At 44.1% G+C, this 20,144-nt stretch overlaps 1 protein-coding gene across 7 annotated transcripts in view; it reads right to left on the reverse strand.

Moving 5' to 3' along the window:
- Positions 1-14,123: 14,123 nt before the first annotated feature.
- Ate1 (arginyltransferase 1) overlaps positions 14,124-20,144 on the reverse strand; it is a 106,319-nt gene continuing 100,298 nt past the window's right edge. For all 7 annotated transcript variants that reach the window (XM_069988195.1, XM_069988193.1, XM_069988199.1 and 4 more), the window contains one exon: positions 14,124-17,168. In XM_069988195.1, coding sequence (XP_069844296.1) covers positions 16,990-17,168 — 179 coding nt within the window. In that variant the 3' untranslated portion in view covers positions 14,124-16,989. The remainder of the gene's footprint in view (positions 17,169-20,144) is intronic.

Consider the following 20,144-nt stretch of genomic DNA (forward strand, 5'->3'; position numbering starts at 1 on the left):
ACCCAGTCATACCACTTCTAGGCATCTACCCTGAACAACAGGAACCAATATACAAGGACACGTGCACCTCCATGTTTATTGCAGCACTGTTCGCAATAGCTAGGATATGGAAACAACCTAGATGCCCCACCACAGATGAATGGATCCAAAAATTGTGGTATCTATACACAATGGAATATTATGCAGCCATTAGAAATGACAAAATAATGGCATTTGCAGGGAAATGGATGGAGCTAGAAGGAATCATGTTGAGCGAGGTAAGCCAAGAACGAAGAGACAAACAGTACATGGTCTCCCTGATAAGTGGATGATGAATCCAAAATGTTAGGTGATATGACAAAACTAACAGGACTTAAGAAACAAAGAACTCCCACTCATCTGGTTGAACCACTACTAAATATCCCCATGCTGCTGATCACATATATGGTATATAACATATGAGCACCGTTATATATTACAGACTGTGATAGACAATTTGCTCCAGGAAAGTTAGAACGAACTTGTGACTTTAAATGAGCATCATTATTCCACAATACTGTGAATTTCCGGAAATTAAGTAATCACTTAATCACGATCAAAAAAAAAAAAAAAGAACCTTGGGGAAGGGAGGGAGGGAGGGGATGGTAGGGGGAAAACAATGGAGGGGGTAACAATGTTCAAGAGGAAGTGGAAGTGTACTCATTACCTCACTCATGTAACTGTAACCCTCTGTATAGTATCTCTACAATAAAAAAAATTAAAAAAAAAAAAAAAAAAAAAAAAAAAGAAAATACCCAGAACCAATGAAAAGGTCAGGAGGTGTGACATCACTTTATCTGAGGAAGGCCTGGTTAGCCAGGCCTGGGCTGGATGGGAAAGGAGACACTGGAGCTGGGGAGGCCAGTGAGGAGCCTGTGGTACTCTCTGACCTGTGAACAAATGGCCAGACAGGCTTGAGCCACGTCAGAGAGGGGATAAAGACACACGAGTTCCATGCAGGGGGATAGACAGGGCTGAACTCAAAGCAGGGAGAGCGCCAGTGAGGGCCCACAGGGCCATCTGGGGGACAGGGACCTGGTGGCACACGTGGAACAGAGGAGGTGGTGGGGAGGACGGTGTTAAAGGAAGGAGGACCGCAGGGGAGCGGAGCTACAAGCGAAGGTGAGAGGGAGGAGCAGAGGGCAGGAGGCCCCATACACTGAAGGAGAGAAGAATGGAAGACTGGCTCAGGGGCCTTTGCTGGAATAAAGAGGTATTTATTAAGCTAGCCCACGCAGGTGTTCTGCCAACTATTTCACCAAACAGAGCCAAATAGCCTCCCTGATTTTGGCTGAAACTTCCCTGCTGAAGTATGAGAACAAGCAGCCCTGGGCTGGCCAGAGGGCACTTACTCCATCCGAGGCCAGAGCCTCAGAAGGCTGTCGCTCACCACCTGGCAAAACTGACCTTTGTTCACCACAGTGGGCTTCAGGCTATTGCAGAAAAAAGACCACAAGCCATGGAGACGGTGCAGAAGAAATATGGAAGACAGTCTCAAAGGTGAATACACACGTCAACTGAGACACAGACAACATTTCCCAACCCAAATATGGAGTCAGCTGTTCTCTTGCAGAATACTACTTGGTGATAAAGTCACTGTGTCTCAGACATAGCAGATAGGAACAAAACAAAGTGTGTGTGCGAATGCTCGTGTCCTGAGCATTCTATCTCCAATAGGTCCACCAACAAGTTTGCCATCCTATTACATCCACTACCCCAAACCTATCACACAGAGTTAAAATTCACAAAGTTGTAAACTATGTACATATAAAACATTATAACTAATTGTAAATAATATCACATATAACATACATGTAGTATTATAGGCTATATATAGAATAGATATTATATAGTATATATAACATTATAAGTATATTGTAAATAACATATAGTATCCTATATACTATATAATATAGGATTATATATTATATACAATATGTAGAATATATACTATATTATATACTGCATATTGGATATATTGTGCATATAGTATATATAATAATATACTATATATTCTCTCTCTATATATAATATGGGGGGTGTTTTGTCCATGGGTATGTAGATTAATGATGGTTATGACTTGCTTTGGGAATACTAGAAGATCTTTCTTCCCTGGAGATGGGATGTAGGTCCATGACTTCCAGTCATATGTCTCCTATTGAAGTCAATGATGGCTGTGTGGCTTTGTCTGTGGGGCCTGGGAACAGATGGATCCCAAATCTCCCTAAGCAAATGGAGTTCTGGTACCAAATTCAGTACGATGAGTCTCACATGGCAAGCTGTCTTGCTCTGGATCTGTGTTGAGATTGGTGATCTACCAGACTATCCATGCCTCCCCCTAATAAAAGAGGTCTTCCCTGTTAATTACATGTTTAAGATGGCATGCATTATCTTGGTCCATTTGCCTGCTACAGTGGAATATCTGAGTCTGGATATTAATAAAATACAGAACTCCAAGATGAAGACACTGAGCTTCTGTGTCCGCATATGGCAGAAGGTGGGAGGGTGAAACAAGGGGTCAGCCTCGCTCTGCCATGCCTTAACAATGGTGACGCTCTATGGAGGAGCACAGAGCTCATAACCCGAGCACCTCCCCACAGCCTCGCCTCCTCACACTGTTGCAGGGTTACGTCCTCAGCACGTGAACTTCAGGGACACATTGAGATCATGGCACGCATTAGGAGGTGGGAAACATCCTGAAAAGGACATTCTGGGTCTGAGAGAAGGACTTTTGTGTAAGTACCATGGCTTTGTAGTGACAGACACAAATGAGTCTAAGATCTTCCCTGGCCTGCCCCGGCAGTTCTCTCTTTGTTGTGTGTCTCTGTGTCCATTTCCTTTTTTTTTCTGTCAATTTTCTTAGTCTTGCCTGCTATCTTTACTCCTACCCTCCCACAGCTTCCCTCAAGATGTCTTTTAAGATCTTTCTTGGAGATCATCTTTCCAGATCACTGTCCTGCCTGTATGAACTCATCCTTCTCACTCTTATAATCAAATGCAGCTGTGGTTCAGTCCCTACCCTCAAACAGATACACAACAGTACCAAGCTATGATCATCACAATGCGACTGCCAAAGTGGCAAAGAGGAGCACAGGGGACCAAGTGACCACCAATGGCAGACTGGATGAACTCCACCACAGTCACAAGATGGAGCACTGCACAGCAATAAGAATGAGCAAAACTCTCCCATTACCAGAAATATGAATGAGTCTCACAAACACAAATGGAAGGAAGACGCACAAAAGACCAGGCCTGTATGCTGCCTTTTCTACACAGTTCACAAGCAGGCTGGCTTCCCTAGGGCTCTGGGGTCTGAACAAAGACGACTTTGTGGACGGAAGCAGATGGATTCGTGCCCTCTTGTCTCGATCTAGGTCCAGGATACAGGGATGTCACTGTGTGGATGTCACTGAGCTTCGACACTTCAGTTTTACGTGGTATAATTTTTTTTAAAGTTAACAAAACAAGTGGACAGATATAAGATTGGCCCCAAATGGTCTCTGTAGAAACCTAAAAGTAAAAGCCAATTTCCAAATTGGCGATGGTGGTAGAGGACCATCCCATTCCTCCTTGTGACTCGGGGCTGCTGTGTCGTTGACAGTGAGTCTGTCTGTCTGTCCCCCAGTAGACTCCACCTCAGTTTTTGTGGTTCTTTCTCTTGCTGTGGAGCCTTGCCCTCTGGGTTGGAGAAAGATAGATGGTAAACAAACAAACAAATAAGCAAACAAAAAATACCCACTTTATGGAATGAGGGCTCAGAATCAGCATTGAGAATCCGGGTCAGGACCAGCTCCCAGTTCCTCTGCAGGAAGTTATGAGCACTGAGCTCTTCAAGAAGATTCCTTGTGCTACAAAGGATCACCATGGGCAGTGAATGTTCTCCAGCCACAGGCAGGAGAAGGTAGTATATGGTGTCCCCCAGTCACAGGATAAAAGGGCAGCTTGTTCGCAGGGCATTGGTGAAAAGATGATGACATCCCCATGATCACAGAAGTTACAGGCTAGAAAATCTTCTGGAAAACAGAGGGACTCGTGATAGCACCAAGCTATCTTTAGGTTATCTTGGTACCATTATTCCCAGATGAATCAGCCACAGCACTCACCCAAGTGGGCTCCTCAGGGAACCCATTAGCACCCTGTGACTCCTCTTTGCTGAACTGACTTTCTGAGGCTTGTTGCCATGGGAACCTCAGGGCTTCTCCTCAGTCTGGATGCTCCTCAGAGCTGCCCAGGACCCTCCCATGAGCTGCTCTGGTAGGGAAGATGGAGGCTCCTCAGAGTTCACCAGCTTTCCAGCTGGGGCTGCTTTCTGTCATCATGGAATTATGTCTGAGCCTCTGAGCAGGGCACCCCTCCCTCGGCCAGTCCAGCTGTAGCACCCACACTGCAACCCAATTCAGCTCCACGCTATCCCATGAACACAGAGTGCCTTCCGGCCCCCACACAGGGAGCACTTGGGCCTTTGGCTTTCCTCAAATACTTTAGGACCAAGATCAGTTCTCTCAGGAACCCTTTTTGCTTTCTTCCTATAGATACTGAGAGGCTGTCTCTTTCGCCCCCAGGCCAGTTCTTATCCCATCTCTCTGTTTGGAGTCCATCCTCCAAGAATAGAAACTTCAAAGGAGCAGAGATCACATCCCATGTTCAGGAAATGAAATGAAGAGGGAAAGTCCAAACTAAATAGAGGTTACACTGATCTTCTTTAAGAATTTCCTTCCTTCGTTCTTCCCTCCCTCCCTCTCTCCCTCTTTTCCTTCCTTCCTTTTTTCCTTTCTTTTCCTTCCTTCCTTCCTTCCCTCTCTTCCTTTCTTCCTTCCCTCCCTTCCTTCCTTCCTTTTGAGCCAGCACCGGGGCTTGCACTTAGTGCCTTGCACTATCACTTGTTTTTTGTTGTTGTTTGCTCGAAGATGGTGTGCTACTACCTGGACCACAACTTTACTTTTTTTTGTTTGTTTTCTGCTGGTTAATTGGATATGAGTCTCATAGCCTTTCCTGCCAAAGCTGGCTTCAAAACACAAGTCTCAGCTCTCAGCCTCCTGAATAGCTAGATTACAGATGTGAGCCCTCAGTGCTGTCATCTCTTTAAGAATTTTCAGCTCACATTGATGTATTTGTTGTTTGTTTGTGGTGTATGAGTGGCCAACCATAAACAGGCCTTCCCGTGAGAACTAAATCTACATATTCAGGAGGCCAGGAATTCATATGTAAAGCAACTGGTCTACCAGCCATCTACAGCCATCTACAGACAATTCCTCCTCTGCTGTGCCTCTTCCTGTTCGGGGGGCATGTCAACCCCTTCTTTTTCATGAATCCTTTACTTTCTTGCCCTGTTCTCCGGAGCAGGTGATCATGAGGGTACCTGCCTAGGTACAATGTCCACACATTACCCAGGTACCTATCCATTCCTACCCCCACTTGCCAGTCCACTGGTTTCAGGAGATAGACAAGCAGGCAGGACAAAGGCTACGTGTCTTAGAGCTGATCCTTAGTACATGCATACTCAAAGCAGACACATTAGTCCTTTCAAAAGCAAAATTCTTATGTATGTCTCAAATTTACAGTACTCCTTTATGGTTGTTTCTGTTGTTCCTAATGCCTTAGTAGTGTTCAATGTGGTCCAGTTTGGTCTCGCTTCTCAGGAATGCTCCCCAGACATTCCCACGAGCGCTGTGGCAGTGAGACCAGTCCTTGAGGTCCAGGATGCTGGCATTCACACGACACATGAGCATTTTCTCTAGGGACGTTTGCAAATGAGTTTGGTCTTTGGCTCATTTGACTTGACTGAGACCCTCACATACCTGTCTCTAGCCCCGGGGTGGGGCTGGCTTTCTAGACCCTTAGGAAAGACAGGACAGAGGAAGAAGGAATTCTGGTACTGCAGGCAAACCAAGGGCTGGCGAGGAGGTGGAACCCAGATGTGCTCTTGGGGATTTGAACCTGTGGAACCTGAGAACACTGAGTAGGACTGGCAAGGGAACAGATCACAGCAGAGGAGGCAAGCTGGGACTGGAGCTATGGAAGGGAGGCAGAAACAGCTCTGAAAGGTACGTCTAGGCTTGAGGGAGGAGGTGGTGTTTAGACCTCACTGGGTGGTAAATGAGGGGTTGCTTGCTGTCAGATCAGTTGAGCCTCAGGCCAGGTAGGTGCAGAGTGTAAGGCCAGGTAACCCAGGGGCGGTTGGAGATAGAAGGGCAGGGGTAGGGGGAGACTGGCTAAAGGCTGCTGAAGTAATCTAAATCACAGAGACCAAGAAGGCCAGGAGGCTGCCTTATACTCAGGGTCAAGCTAAGTCAGGGACCAACAAAGATCTCACTTCTCAACTGTGCTAGCTGTAGAAGGAAAATTTAACTTGGTTTTCATCAAATCAGGAAGAAAAAAAACCCCAAAGGTATGAGAACTGGGAAATTCAAGACCTCAGCTCAACATATCCCAAGAAGCGTGCACCTTGCCATGTGTTATTTCAGCCAGAGGTAAAAGAAAATAAGTCAGCAAAAGTAAATAAATAAGCAAGCAAGCTATACAACAAGGTAGCTTCTCCTGCCCCCTGGTGGCTCTTTGTGGAAAACAGGAAGGGCAGAAAAGGGGATTAAAAATCTGTCAACTAAGCCAATATCTTCTGAAGAACACCCGAGACAGCTCCGAAATCCCCTTCCCACTTCAGCACAGCCCTGGGGTTTCTCTGCCAGGCTGGGTCAGTGGCTCTGCCCCTTCCCAGCTGGACAGCGGTGGCACTGAGGGACGCTGGAACGTGACCTGGGAGCAGAGTGTTTTGCCCGGAGACTGTGGGCTCAGCTTGGCACGCAGTGGATTCACAATGAGGCTGCAGAAACTATTAACCACCCCCTTGCTCTCTCCCCCCCGCCTCCCTCTCCCCCCCCCCCACTTAAGATCTGTTACAAACCCATTTCCAAGCAGCATCTTCTCTGACTTTTTCTATACACTGTCACTCCTCCATTCCAAAAAGCCTGCTTTTGATTTCCTGACCTAGTTGACACTATTCTTGGCTAAGGCTAACCTGGACGGCTCTGTGAGATGCCAATTTTAAGATGCAAGACCTCCTGCAGAATCCGCCTGCATTCAGAAGAATAATGCCCGAGGCGAGGAAGAAAAGCAAGAGCAGTCAGGGGCTGCGATGGAAACAGTCTAGTCATTACCAGTTAAAACGTAACTGGATACAGCCACCTGCTGGGCCAGGCAATCTACACAGGAGCAGTGGTGCTGTTACTTATCCAGATATCCTGTTGTTCAGTTTTTGTCTCTGAGAAAACAAACAAAAATGCACATAATTGTACCTCAACCCCATTTTCTTCCCCCATTAGGGCAAGATCTAGAAAGGGAGCACCAGTGGAGGGCGTGGCCTGGGCTCTGGTGAATAATGGTTTATGATAATCCTATTGGGCAAAGGCAGCTGAGGAAGTCCTTAACCTTCTCACGCTAGAGCGGTCTTTGCCAGTGCCAGGCAGACGGATCCTGATTCCACCTTCTCAACCTGTTCCAATACCGAGAATTTGCAGATTACTGCAACTGATCCAGTAACAGGACCTATTTTAGTTCCTTAACGATTTTAAATGGAAGTATAAATTGCATTGTACATTTTCTTATAGTACATTAACCATTTCCTAAACAGTTCTGCATTGCTACTCCAATGGCAACTCTTTGGCCAGCTTGTGATAACAGTGCTCCAGGGCAGGTGGACTTAGGGCTCCAGGCCTTGCTTGAGGGTTTGCTGTGTTTTTTTATGAGTGATTTTGTTTTTTCTTTTGTTTTGTGCTGGCACTTGGGGCTTGAACTCAAAGGCGTCACACTTTCCCTTGGCTTTTTTGCTCAAGACTGGGATTCTACCACCTGAGCCACAGCTTCACTTCTGGCATTTTGCTGATCAATTGGAGATAGAGAGTTTCACGAACTTTCCTGCCCAGGCTGGCTTCAATTTGTGATCCTCAGATCTCAGCCTACTGAGTAACTTGGATTACAAGCATGAGTCATTGGCATCCCACTGAACTCTTGGCTAAAAGCTGATTTTGATCACTTTTCTTTTTGGTAGCTACTTGTTTAGCTTTTGCTTTTTTTTTTTTTTTTTTTGTCGGTCATGGGGCTTGAACTCTGGGTCTGGGTGCTGTCCCTGAGCTCTTCAGCTCAAGGTTAGTGCTCTACCACTTGAGTAACTTGGATTACAAGCATGAGTCATTGGCATCCCACTGAACTCTTGGCTAAAAGCTGATTTTGATCACTTTTCTTTTTGGTAGCTACTTGTTTAGCTTTTGCTTTTTTTTTTTTTTTTTTTGTCGGTCATGGGGTTTGAACTCTGGGTCTGGGTGCTGTCCCTGAGCTCTTCAGCTCAAGGTTAGTGCTCTACCACTTGAGCCACAGCACCACTTCCAGTTTTAGGTGGTTAATTGGAGATGAGTCTCACAGATTTTCCTGTCCAGGCTGGCTTTGAACCGTGATCCTCAGATCTCAGTTTGCTGAGTAGTTAGGATTACAGGCGTGAGCCACCAGCGCCCAGCTTTGTTTGGGGGCAAGAACAGTGGAGCAGCAAGGCCAGGCACTCATCCGTACCCCTGCACCAGCAAACCTCACTGTCTCCTAGAGCAGGCCACCAGCTTGCCCAGCTCACCCCTTCAGACAGCAAGCTGAGGTTCCCGTGCCTCAGCACCTGTCCCAGGTCACAGAAACAGAATTCCCTTGAGACTTGAACCCAGTTTGGTTTGCTCACAAATACTTTTCCTGCTTTAAACATACTGAAGTCGGTCAAAAGATGCAGTCAGTAGAGGAAAGTGGTCAGGTCGTTGTGGGTCTAATGCCAACCCTGTCCCCATCTTACAGGTGTCCACAGGGTACAGTGTGCGGTTGGGCCTTGACATCGGCACACACAGAGAGAGAGAGAGAGAGAGAGAGAGAGAGCTGACTATGACATGAGGTCTATTCTTCCAGTTGGCTTTGTCTTTTCCCTTTGCCATTAAATCCTTTCGGGAGAATCATTTCCACAAACCCTACACTCTGATCCCTACACAGACTTGCCTACCTGTCCCTCCTGTGAGGTGTGTGAGCTTTGGTGCACATTCTAGCTCATTCTATCTGCTAATAGAGAAGTGGTCACATAAGCAGCCAATGGATAAGTGAGGTGCCTATGCATTGTACCCCAATAGTGCTAATACTATCCATTGCTCAACAAAGGCTATACCTGAAAATAGAAATGAAGGATGCATCCATGAAGATGATCAGTAGCTCACTAGACTTTTCCTGTAAGCTGGGTTCCTTTACTTCCAACCTTTCCTAACAGACTGGTTAGGGACACGATCAGACACGTGAAGTACTTGAAATACAACTATCAGCTACTACCCATGCAGCCATAGTTGAAGCCTTAATAGAAGACTTGCCACACCTTAGTTCTATTCCTGCTTGTCTTAGTAATACAATACATCTGCTCAGTCAGTTGTGGGATGGTTCCCAAGAGCTGGGTCTCTTACCCCACACTTACTCCTCCCTCCCCACCCCCTAGCTCCTCCCAACAACCGGAGCTCCTTCCAGTCTCCTCTCACTGCCAGGCCAGGGGGCTGCATTTAACTTCTAGTGAAGCGAGTCTATAAACCAGCCTCTCCTCATGTAAATAACACATCCTACTGGAACCTGGAAGATCTCCATGTGGCGAACAATAGGGAGCTTGGGTTAGAAATAGTATGTCTTAAGGGAAAAACAACAACATAAAACCAACAACCAGTAATCAAAATTACCCTAAAGCTGGGTATCATGACTTATGCCTGTAATTCTAGCTACTCAAGAACCTGAGACTCAAAGATCAAAAACCCTTGGGAATGGGGTTTGAACTCAGGACTCCATCTTGTTCGGCAGGTTTATCACTTGAGCCACACCACACCTCCAGCACATTTTGCTTTAGTATTTTTAGTAGGCTCTTGCATTTTTGCTTGATCTGGACTCCTCATACCTGTATCTCTATGTACCTGGGTAATAAACATGAACCACTATGCCTGGCTTGTTCATTGACTTTTTTGCCTGAGATGGCCTCTAGTCCCAGGAGTGAGCCACTGTACCTGACCAACCCTTTTTGCTTTGAAATGTTGACTGCAGAGATGGAACTTGAAATGAAAGATGTGACTAGATTGCACAATGGAAAGGATAACATTAGGTAACATGTCTCAGTAAGCTGCCCTCATGTCCCATGGTGTTTTACCATCTATTTAGAAACCAGAACTAGCATCAAAAGTCAATATATTTTAATTTTTTAATCAAATTTGAAAATACCACCCCATAGAACTTTCTGGAACGATAGAAATATCCTCTATCCATCCTGCTCATGATGGTAGCTGCCACGGTTGAATTCTGTCCCCACCAAAATTCATGTGGAAGTCCTCACTGTGGGGGCCCGTGACCGTGGCCTTCTTTGGAATGAGGGTCTTGGCGCAAGTGTGTAAAGGTGAGGTCACACTGTATCAGCGAGGCTGGCTCTAAGCCCCATGGTGGCTAGTGTCCTTAAAAGAAGAAAAGACAATACAAGGATGGCCGGGCCACGTGAACTGAGGCAGAAGATGAGAGCAGGGCAGCCACAGGCCAAGGGGCATCAAGGACTGTCAGAGAAGCAGCTGGAAAGGAGCCCCCAGGAGCCGCAGGCCCTGGGAACCCCGAGGGCAGGAATCAGCTTCCGCTTGAAGCCATCCTGGCGTGGTCTGGTCACTCATCTGCATGTGGACAGTGAGTACTAGAAATGTGAATCTCACGATCACATTTTCCTTTAACAGACCCATGTGGCTAACAGCTACACCTATTGGATTTATCAGTGTTTGCCTCACACCATTCCTAAATCCAAACCCTTTACCAGAGTTGATTCTTGGAACTGAAACTAAGTCACACCATTACTAGACAGCTTTATATACACTCTTGCTGTATGTATGTGCATGTAATCTCTGCTTTAAAGGCTAATAACTCAGAACAAATTACAGTCTGATCATCTCATGGTGTTTTAATATGCTAGACAAGCATGTAGAGCTGTATGCATATAACTGAGCTAAGAGCTGAAAGCTCTGAATTGACAAACCTAAAATGTTGTTCTTCTGGTTTCATGATCAAAAAGGTCCATTAGTTGAGAGGTGCTATTCAGACTTACTGAATACTGAATTAACAAAGTGTGATGAATTGAATCTCATGAAGCATTCAGGAGTTCTCAACGCTCATTTTAAAAAAAAAGGAGGAGGGGCCTATGTTAAATGATTTTAAAACCCTGGCTCTGACTGACAAGCATGAAAAATGAAAAGTGCAGAGGAAAATTTGGCCCCAAATCATAGTCAAGTGATAGCAAGTTAGGACAACAGCATTTATGTCTTTTCTTGTAATGAAGGCCTCTGGCTTGCAACATTCTTAAAGAGCAATTTTTCTTGTTCGTTTTGCATGGAATTGAACCTTCGTGACTCTTTGATCATTAAACAAAAAGTATCTGTCCTAGTCACCAACAGCGAGCTCTATACAGACCAGCCAAGTGAAGCCTGGTGTCTGTAAGAGCTGAACTGCTCAAGGGCTGTAACTAGGGTGTGTGTGTGTGTGTGTGTGTGTGTGTGTGTGTGTGTGTGTGTGTGTGTGTGTGTGTGTGTGTGTGTGTGTGTGTGTGTGTGTGTGTGTGTGTGTGTGTGTGTGTGTGTGTGTGTGTGTGTGTGTGTGTGTCCTAGGGATTGAACTCAGGGCCTGGGTGCTGTCACTAAGGCTGTTACCATGCTATTTGTAGTGTGTGTGTGTGTGTGTGTGTGTGTGTGTGTGTGTGTGTGTGTGTGTGTGTGTGTGTGTGTGTGTGTGTGTGTGTTGGTCCTAGGGATTGAACTCAGGGCCTGGGTGCTGTCACTAAGGCTGTTACCATGCTATTTGTAGTGTGTGTGTGTCTGTGTGTGTGTGTGTGTGTGTGTGTGTGTGTGTTGGTCCTAGGGATTGAACTCAGGGCCTGGGTGCTGTCACTAGGGCTGTTACCGTGCTATTTGTTGTGTGTGTGTGTGTGTGTGTGCACGTGTGTGTGTGTGTGTGTGTGTGTGTGTGTGTGTGTGTGTGTGTGTGTTGGTCCTAGGGATTGAACTCAGGGCCTGGGTGCTGTCACTAGGGCTGTTACCGTGCTATTTGTTGTGTGTGTGTGTGTGTGTGTGTGTGTGCATTCGTTATACATGATATAAAAAATGAACTACACAACTTGTGGGCAAGGATGGGAGGGAGAACCAGGGGAAAAGGAATTGTATGCATTACTTGATTTACGGAATGGTAGTCCCTCTGTACATCTTAATAACAACAAAATCACACTGTTTCAAAGTGAAAAGCTCACTAATAGTGACATGCTTATCTACCTGGCCTAGTCAACTCAACTTTTAAAGACTCCTCTTTCCTGAAGGAATCAATTCAGAACCTCAATTTGCTTTAAATAATCTTTAAAACAAAACATTTCATTGTTCAGAGGTGGGAAAACGGAAAATACTTGTATAGAGCTTCCAGAAATTACGTAGACTAGACAATGAAAGGAGAGGCATGGGAGGGAGCGCGATTTGTAGAAGTGTGATTCCTGAGCCTTCATGTAAGGAGAAAATTCCTCCTGTCCACTGAAAAGCAAAGGGAACTAGGAAAGGAGGACTGAGAATAATGTTAACAAGAAATTTACCTGATCAGAAGGCTGTTGCCATACACAGACTGGTGGTTAAGAGGAATGAAGGTAGAATACATTTGGTGTATGGAGGACACTTTCTGGTTCAGATACCAACTTTGTCTTCATGATGGGAGAGATAAACTTTGGTGCAATCCAAGGGCTCTGTTGAAAGGGGACTAATCCCCCTTACCAGGGCTCTGCCCTGATGATCTACTTACCTTCCGAAGGCCTCTTCTCAGAGCATCCCCACAAGGGAAGGGTCCCATACTGCATGTAAATTCAGCAGGGATATACTCAGCTGAGAAAACAAACATCGGTATTGGTGAACTACAATCCCTACACTGCCCGTAAGGAGGCATCAGAGTATTCAGTCCTCCCTCTTTTCCAAAAGTGACAGTGGAATATTACTCAGGCATTAATTTTCATGGTCACAACACCTGAAAAATACAAAATGATGTACATGCCATGATCCTTACAAATAAGATACCCACACCTACACGTACTCACACATGAAAGAAAACAGAGTGAAAAGATGTGGATTGAAATGTGAATGATGGCTTGCACTGTCAAAAAAAAAAGGGTGATTTTTTTTTCTCTATTCTTTTCTTGACTTTTTTTGATGATCACTATCCCATTTAAAACCAGACACAATAAAACCATCTCCGCTCTGGAAAAAAGTCAGTTGGCATTGAACTCACATTTGAACTCAGGGCCTTGCTACACAGGTAGGTGCTCTACTGCTTGAAATGCTTCCAGCCCTTTTTATAGCTTTGGTTATTTTTGAGATAAGGTTTCATGTGCTTCCTTGGCCAGCACAGACCATACTCTTCCCAGCTTTTTTGTTGAGCTAGGAGGACTCACATTTTGCCTGGCTGGCCTTGAACTATGATCCTTTCCCATCTCTGCCTACAAAGTAGCTGAGATGATAAGTGTGAGCCAGCATGTTCAGCCAGAACATTTAAATCACCAACTTACTGGGAAACTATTATAAAAAGGAAAATCACTAGTAGATGGTATATATATATATATATCCTATCAATATATTGTTGATTAAACAATTCCAGCATACTTTTCCTTTATGAGTTATTTTCAAAGATTCCTCAGTAAACTTAATTTTGGTAAATTGACATGGTAAATCCAACTCTAACAACTTCCTAATTTAGCTTGTGAAAATGAGAACATGATACTTAAAGTGAGATTTACTTTTATTCCACACGAAGGAACCCACTGTACTTTGATTTAGCTAATCAAATGGCCCAGAACTCTAAATACAAAAATTAGAATTTATAACTTAAATAAGAAATGTTTTCTATATATTCACTAGAGATAAATGTACTCAAGAATACACACACACACACACCTATTGATGGTACTAAGGTTTGAACTCAGGGCTTTGTGCTTGCTTGAGCAATGCATCCAGGCAATATTCTCAAAGATGAATATGTTATGTTTCTTAAATAATAATGACCCACAGAAGTCACGGCAGATAGAAACAGCTTTATTTTTCAAGTAGATTGATGAAAAAGCATACACAAGAGCAAAAGGACCACATGCAGCCCTCAGTTTGCCATAGAATCACTGGTTTCCTGCAGACCCACATTTGCATAAATTGTAATTCAAACACTTCCAACTCTTCTCACTTCATTTCCTTTACATTAGCCACAATATACATACTCGGTTAGCTGCTCATATGGGTTAGCTTCTCTCTCTCACCTTTATTCATACTGAAACAATACAATGTCTATAAAACCAAACCATTTACTGTTCAGAAATCTAGAAAGATTCTTTTACATAATAGAGACTGATATGCTAAGAAACCACACAAAACAGACATTTGCAGAATGATGGAAGAACGATAGGATAAACTGTTTGAAAGGAAAAATAAAACAATAATTCTTACCTAAATAACTTCAATCAAATGAATATATTTGTCTGATAATATAGCCTCTATATTTTAGAATATAAAAAAGTGCTCAGGATATATTTAACAAAAATAAGATAATGAAAATCTCCCAAAACAAATAATTTACATATAGACAGTGGCATGGGGAATCAAGATTCCATCTTGGCTCCAAGGCAAGGAGGCAGATGTGAACTGATCTGAACTGAGAAGGAAACTAAAACACTAAGATTGCAAACAAAGCTTCTTTCCTTGAAAAGATGTAAACGGTCTAGTTTACACCTTTCCTCTTTAGAGGAAAAAAATCAGGTGTCTCAAATGACAAAGCTGGATCACTTTCTGTTTGTCCTTTCCAGCCATCTGCACATTCATTTGGCCACTGTTCAAAAGAACAAATACACATCCTTGAAGACGCCTGGACACTAGGGTCAACATTTTTCTCAAAAGACCATCAGCATGAGCACAGGGATGGAGAAGACATGCATTACCAAGTTGCTGTACAGCCAACCTAGAACACCATCCTAGGGCAGCTTTTGAGTGTAGAGAGAGCAGCCCTAACCTGAACTCTGCATGGTTGTGGGAAGATGCCAGCCCGTGCTTTGCTTCCTACTGCCATGGATCCCACAGGCATGCAGCCACTCTGGGCAAGGCAGGGCACAGTGTGGCTAAGACACTGGCCTGGCCAGCCAAGAGCACCATGTGCTGCCCTGCCCTTATCTAATAATCAAACTGTGTACCACACTTTCTGCACTTTCTTTGAAACTGCTCTTAAAATTTCATACACATATTTTCATAAGTTACTGTTGAGGAGACAAACAGCATATAGAACATAGTTTATATTAAAAGTGTGTGTGTACCTCTGTGTGTGTGTGTGTGTGTGTGTGTGTGTGTGTGTGTACATAGCAACAGTTCTTTTCCCTCTCTGGACAGGATTTCAGATTACTCTGGCTTTCTTACTTTCCTTAGTATTTTAATTGCTTACAGTGAGTATCTATGAAAGTCATAAAATGAAGCCATCTTTAATAGAGGGGAAAAAGAAACTAGTTTCTGAAGGTGGGAAAAGTTCTCTCAATTTTGAAGGCAGTTTCGAGTTAGTCATTTAAGCCTGCTCCTTCGGAGATTGTTCTCCTGAGAGATTTACAAACCTCCAGGATACTTGAGAGGACAGGATGTTTGCAATCGGAGGAAATGGTATTCCCTTTTTAATTCTAAACTCATAAATGTTACTATTAATGTTTATCAAAATTCAGTGCGTTTTGGAGAAAAGTTTACAATCAGTAATGAGATTTAAACTATGAAGTTTTATATGGCTCTAAAAAAGAACTGTAGAAAGCAGAACAATGGGCAAAAGGGTCTAAAGAGGGCTGGCTAGTAGAGCCACTGGCAACCGAAGAGAAACCTGCTGAGAAAGGGCACAGGAAGCTTCGCTGTTCTCACTTCCGACCTCGCCATGCCTAATGCTCTCCTTGCACCCGGCCCTGTGCTCAACAAAACAAGTGAGGGGGAAAAAAGAGACTAGTCTCTGCTTCAGGTCCCAAGGGCAACACCCATTCCCTAACTCACAACCAGGGGGCCAGAAAAGGGACAGAGCTCAAAATGACCCTACTGACTTGAATGTGGCTGGCACCCAGCCCTGAGAGCAGCCGGACGCTAACCAGATTTCACTAAACTACAAGTGTCCAGAGCCCCAGGAATGGGGACAGATATACTTCCTTATGGTAGGTTTAGATCAAGGCAAAAAGTGTTTTCCTTTCAAACTTCTGTTGCTTAGACTTTTAGAGACAGAACAAGTGTGTCACTAGGGTGGTTACAGAATTTATTGTCCAAACTAGGTGACTTTGAGAACACAAGGAAACACTAGTAACGATTCACTCTAGAAGGAAAATGATGCCCAAATCAGACAGGAATCAGACTGTCCTGGACAGACAGACACTCAGTGTGAACCTGAGCTCTTGTCAGTGTCTGTACATCAAGGTCTGCCACGAATGGTGATGCTGAGTGAGCGCACAGCCTGGCTGTCTACAAAGATGCACTTCCTGCCTTCATCCTGGTAAGTAAGAGTAACTCAGTGTATCCGAGGAAATAGTCTGAGTTCCTCTGACAGTTAAAACCAACATAACTGTGATGATTATTTGGATTCAATTCTTAATTTTACTTCCTAAAATAGTAATTAGAGAGGTTTAGCGTATCTTGTGCCAGAAACAAACTTCTGAAATGACAAACCTCCACTATGGGGCTATGGTCGTCACATATGTAAAAAATATCTTGTATTAACCATGGGATTCTCACAAATGCACTGTCACAAATGTTTTAGAAAGGCTGGAGGACAGTCGACGTGAAGCCATCTGCGCGGTGGGGGCTGCAGCATCTCCTGGACGTGGACGTGAACAGTACATGGCAGGGAGGGTGGAGCCGAGGCGCCAAGCAGAGGCCACAAAGCACGTCAGTTCCTGAACAGCAGCATCCTCTCGGAGCACGCCTGCCCCACCAAGCTTGCGTACTGCTGCACCGTGGCATCCTCGCTCGGATCTTTCTGGTGCTTCTTGTAAACACCATAAGGCATGATGGCTTTCTTGTAAAATACCTGCAACCGGTCAGGTTCCTTGCTTCGACCTTCATCCACTGCAATAACAAAAAACTGAGGATCAGCAAGCCATGTGACAAATACCTTGTATTTCTTAGTTAGCAGATATGTTTGCCCAGTACATTCACTGGGCATGTTAAAAATACAAATAGGAAGTACCTCATTGGAAGGTAATAAACATCCTGCAGTGTGAGAGGTGAACTTGAAGTAGAGTCACAACAAAGTTTACACAGCTCCATCATCTTTCAAGGGTCCAACTGTAAAAATACTCTGCCTTGCTTCTGTTAGCATCCTGTCTGGAGCTTCAGCTGACTCGGTGGGTATGAGGAGCTGGGCCTGATTCTGGGAGAGGCAGACGGAAGGATCTCACAGTTTCCACGGACACTGTGGCCTGGGTGCTGGTGGCTGTTGCTATAGGATTTTCTCTTCTTTCATTAAAAAGAAAATAACCCTAGTTTATATCAGGACAGAGTCTGCCTGGAAGAATGCCAGTCCTCCTTGTAGCCAGATGTGGCCTCACAAACAAGTTCTGGCCAATGAGATACAAGCATTTTGTGAGTTTCCAGGGACTTCTCAAAAAGAACAGTTGACTTGTCTTCAGACTCTGGTTTTTGACCTTTCCTTCAGCCTGCAGCCTAGAACGTTGGTGTAATGGCAGGAGCACTAGTGTTTGAAGGTGCGCTTTTACAGGTAAAGAATAAGACTGAACCTTGGTTCAATAAAAACAGAAGAGAGGAGCTGGGTAACAGCAGGCTTCATGTGACAGTGCTGCTGCCATGTCAACCCTGGCTGCCTCTGTGTACAGACTCACATACAACATACTGTAAGCCATTCTTCCAGGTTTCTATTATGTGGAGTTGGTCTTAATGTAGAGCATAATGTACTGTCAGGTAAAGCAAATTCACTTTTAAGAACCATCATTTAGTCACAGCCATGGCCCTCATGCCAGCCTCCATATTGGGGTCAACTGAGGATTTTTAAAATACCAAAATATCTCCAGAACTGCTACCCAGAGGTTCTGATTTAAAAACTAGTCTGAATTGACGCCAAGCACCAGTGTTTTCTTCAACATCTTTATGACATTGAAAAGCATCTGGTGTACTTACAGATGCTCATGGCAGGGCCTGTGGCTGTAGAATTAAGTTACATTATATCCACAAAACGAAACATTGAACAACTATTACCACAAAAGCAAAAGCATGGAACAACAATTGCTTTTTAAGCTAAATGCCTAGGACAGGCTGAGTGTTCCTGATCCAAAAATGCTTGGCACCAGCCAGCGATGACTGAAATCCCAGGCTTGGGAGACTGAGGCAGGTGACTGAGAATTCAGAATCAGCACGGACTTATTAGTGAGACCCTGTCTCCAAACCAGGGAGAAAGAAAAAGGTTTGGACAACCTTCCAGAAGGGTTTCAGACAGTAAATTTGGGAATATTTTAGGGATGGAACCCAAACCAAAAAACAAAATCCATTCTGGCCTTACAGATAGCTGATGCGCACAAGTCTGAAGGTCACCTTGTATGTATTTTTAATTTTTTTTATTATCTTTAAGTAGTTGTATAAAGAAGTTCTCATTCTACAAAACAGTCTATGAATGCAATGTGCTGATAACATTGTCACCCATACTCATCGCTCCTAACCCACCCCTTACCTCACTTTTCTTCTTTTTTTTGTAAATTGAGATTAGGTGATTTCATAAATTGCATAAATTGTGGAATAGTGATACTTAAGGTCACATATACATTTTAACCTTCACAAGGCAAATCGTCATCATCATGGTTGTATGTATTTTTGATGTGTCTGGGTTTGTGGCTGTGCCCATCAGAGGAGGTCAGATGTGCCTGTGCCTCTCACAGTGGCCCCTCATCACAGCACTGATTTAGGCCACTTCTATCACATAAGGAATAAATCTAGCCGGGAACGGTGGGTGGCTCACACCTGTACTCCTAGCTCCTCAGGAGGCTGAGATCTAGGATCGCAGTTAAAAGTCAGCCAGGGCAGGAAAGTCCATGAGACTCTTATCTCCAATTAACCACCAGAAAACTGGAAGTGACGCTGTGGCACAAGAAGTAGTATGTTCACCTTGAGCTAGAGAGCACAGGGACAGCACCCAGGCCCAGAGCTCAAGCCCCATGACCGACAAAAAATAAAAATAAAAATAAAAAATAAAGAGTTACAAAAGCAAAAGGCCCTTTGTTTTATCAAAAGATTCACAATAATGGATTTAACATTCCAAAGACTTTTTTTTTTGGGGGGGGGGGTCCAGTCGTGGGGCCTGAACTCTGGGCCTGGGCGCTGTCCCTCAGCACTTCAGCTCAAGGCTAGCACTCTACCACTTGAGCCACAGCGCCATTCTGGCTTTTTTCTTTTTGCTTATGTGGTGCTGAGGAATCGAACCCAGGGCCTCAGGCATGCAAGGCAAGTGCTCTACCACTGAGCCAACTTCCCAGCCCCCCAAAGACTTTTTAAAAGATATTCATTAAGAAGCTGGAAGCGTATATTCACTAACATTAAAAATGCAGTTCAATGTGGATTCCAAGTAGCTACAAAAAACATATACTTAAACTCAGCTCTGGGACTCTGTTCTTAAGCATTTTTGCTCAATGCTAGCATTCTACCAATTGAACCACAGCTCCACTGCTGGCTTTTTTGGTGACTAACTGGAGACAGGAGTCTCATGGATTTTCCTGCCCTGGCTGGCTTTGAACTTCAGTTCTCAGAGCTCAGCTAGTATTACAGGCATGAACCAAAAGTGCCTGGTAAAAAACACATATTTTAAATGACAAGTATCATATAAATTTAACAAATTGGTTCAAATAAACCAATTTACATTTAGTCAGTCTGTCACAGTATGTAAGACCCCCACATTCCTAATATTCTTAACTTCAAAGTATATACAGGTCAAGGTAAAAAAATTAAGCAATGTCATTAACCTGAAAAAAAATAGTTTTGGTTTAATTCAAAGGTTTGAGGAATTACATGGCCTTAATTTAAAATGAAGATCAAAGCTTC

This window comes from Dipodomys merriami, unplaced genomic scaffold (assembly GCF_024711535.1).
Source record: "Dipodomys merriami isolate MVZ:Mamm:240054 unplaced genomic scaffold, mDipMer1.0.p SCAF_35, whole genome shotgun sequence".
NCBI classification, from domain to species: domain Eukaryota; kingdom Metazoa; phylum Chordata; class Mammalia; order Rodentia; family Heteromyidae; genus Dipodomys; species Dipodomys merriami.